This window comes from Montipora foliosa, chromosome 8 (genome assembly GCF_036669935.1).
Source record: "Montipora foliosa isolate CH-2021 chromosome 8, ASM3666993v2, whole genome shotgun sequence".
Classification (NCBI taxonomy): Eukaryota; Metazoa; Cnidaria; class Anthozoa; order Scleractinia; family Acroporidae; genus Montipora; species Montipora foliosa.
The window spans coordinates 13,349,392-13,351,891 of record NC_090876.1 but is presented as its reverse complement, the minus strand read 5'-3'; the positions used below and the strand labels follow the sequence as shown (position 1 = coordinate 13,351,891).

The window sequence follows — 2,500 nt, the reverse complement described above, 5'->3', positions numbered from 1 at the left end:
TCATTGCAAAATCATCGCTACTGAATCTAGCAACAAGTGTTCCTCAAACTCGATAAGTCTTAGTCATACTCAAATTAATATAATAATTTGACCTCTTTCCAAACAAACGAGAAAAGTTCTTGTATTTGTATGTGCCAGTCGTGTTACTCATCTCGACATTTCAGCAACAATCTTAGGTTTTAGTTTAACTTTTTCACCTTTTTCGTTTTGTATACTTTCTTATTCTGCATAATTTTGGAAGAGTAACATGTCCATAAGGCGTACCATTGCGACAGTAATGTCTGTAAGTAGCACGCATAAAAAAATTGATTGATCAATCAATCCATCAATTCGTCTAACCATCCACCAACCAACCTGCAATCAATCAATCAATCAATCAATCAATCCATCCATCCATCCATCCATCCATCCAGCCATCCAGCCATCAACCAACCAACCAACCAACCCGGCAACCAGTCAATTAATCAATCGATGAATTAATCAATTGATTAATAAATAAATAAATAAATAAATAAAAATAATTAATACATTACTGGACAAAACCTCTATTTTGTTGAAGGAATGTATTCCCTGAACCTACTATATGTCGTAGAATTTAACTCATTAGTTCTAACCCTCCTTCTCAACATAACATCATATATGATGTGTAAAAGAGATGTCAGTAACCCTCAGGTGCTTTTTCTCAAGATAACGTTGTCGGTAACTCTAACCTCAATTGATTAATAAATAAATAAATAAATAAATAAATAAAAATAATTAATACATTACTGGACAAAACCTCTTTTTTAATGAAGGAATGTATTCCCTGAACCTACTATATGTCGTAGAATTTAACTCATTAGTTCTAACCCTCCTTCTCAACATAACATCATATATAATGTGTAAAAGAGATGGCAGTAACCCTCAGGTGCTTTTCTCAAGATAACATTGTCGGTAACTCTAACATGAAAAGAAATCTCACTTAATCTTGGAGACTTTTCCGTTGAGCACGTCACCTTACCATGCTACATGCCTGGACGTACATATATGAAACCAGAGGAAACAGGCAGAAATCCTAATTAACATACCGCGCTGGAAGGCATAAGCTTCTTTTGAACTCACCTTTTGTAAGGCTGATGTGTCGGCCAATTGCATGAATCTCATATTGTAACCTTACAAATGAAGATATCTGAAAGACATCATCAGAGCTATTAACCAGGCGGCTGACTTGACTGTAAGGGACTTTGGAGCCTATGGCTACGACGTGGATACGTGCACCCAAATTTGCAAGCTGTTTGATTGGGCGTTCCAAGAAAGAAAGAGATGTGTTCAAATCTTGAGGCCCGGATGTAAACAAAACAACTGCTCTTGGTCCAGGTTTCAAGTGGTCCTTAAACATGCGCACAGCAAGTCTTAAGGCTCTGTCCATCCTTCTTGGGCCTTTAAAAGAAAGAAGGTCGTTACATAAGTTTTCGATGAAATCTATATATCTGTCAAGAGTACATTAGTATAGTACTAGACTTGCTAGCAAAACACTCTTCTACTTGCCAAAAGTAAAAACTATGGTAAATTTAAGAATTTTCTTTCCGGGTCCTAAAATCTGGACTTGAATTCAGGAAGAATTTAAAGATAAGTCACTTGCTTGCTTTCAGAAACTTTTGGACAATTCTCTTCTCACAAATTATGATAATTAACTACTGGCTCTTTTCTTTTCTCAATGAAATGTATTATTATTCCTCTTTTGCTCTCTACCATGACTTTTTTAGTCCCCCCTTGCTTGTCTGTGTATTTCTTGTTTGTTTGGGTTTTTCACTTCCTTGAAGTCGCTTTATTGATGTAGCCTGTTAACCTATATCTATATTATGCAAACCTTATCTTTTTGACATGGCCATTTAGCTCTGCTACTATTCTAAGTGGGCCACCTGACGCGGTTACTTTTTGCTCTTGTCTTCTACTTAAGCAATAGAGGACTTTTTTCCGTGTTCCCATAGCCTCATCTAAACACGAGGGGGAGTTGGGAGAATTCGAGAGAGTTATGCAATGCAATGCAGAGATGCAGTCGAGGGTTTGCATAACTGTCTAGAATTCTCCCAACTCCCCCGAGTGTTTAGATGAGGCTATGGAAACACGGAAAAAAGTCCTCTATTGCTTTTATAAAATAGTTCTTAAAGATAATTGGACAAATGAAGAAAAATGCTGATGTTTTTACATCTAGATTGAAACAGATTTTCTTGATACACGTTCACATTTCCTACCAGCCAATCAAAACGCACGTCTGACAACACAACCAATCAAAATTCGTGCGATGTCACAGCCGTGTTTCCATACTCTCATCCAAACACATCTATTGACTAATGAGAGTGCGCGTACTATCCTAATTATTTTATAATTTACAACGTCATGGCGACCATGATGTTGTTGCACTGAACAACATTGAAAAAGTCTTTTGGGAATTTGGCTATTTTATTTTGCAAAACGCGACCGACATTTTGCTTTTGTTTTGTACACCACCAACATCACG

The 2,500-nt window shown here is 36.7% G+C and overlaps 1 protein-coding gene across 1 annotated transcript in view; it reads right to left on the bottom strand.

Moving 5' to 3' along the window:
• Positions 1-2,500, bottom strand: part of LOC138012722 (uncharacterized) — an 86,744-nt gene that overhangs the window by 70,190 nt on the left and 14,054 nt on the right. The window contains exon 6 of the mRNA XM_068859594.1: positions 1,102-1,419. Within this exon, the coding sequence (XP_068715695.1) occupies positions 1,102-1,419 (318 nt within the window). The remainder of the gene's footprint in view (positions 1-1,101; positions 1,420-2,500) is intronic.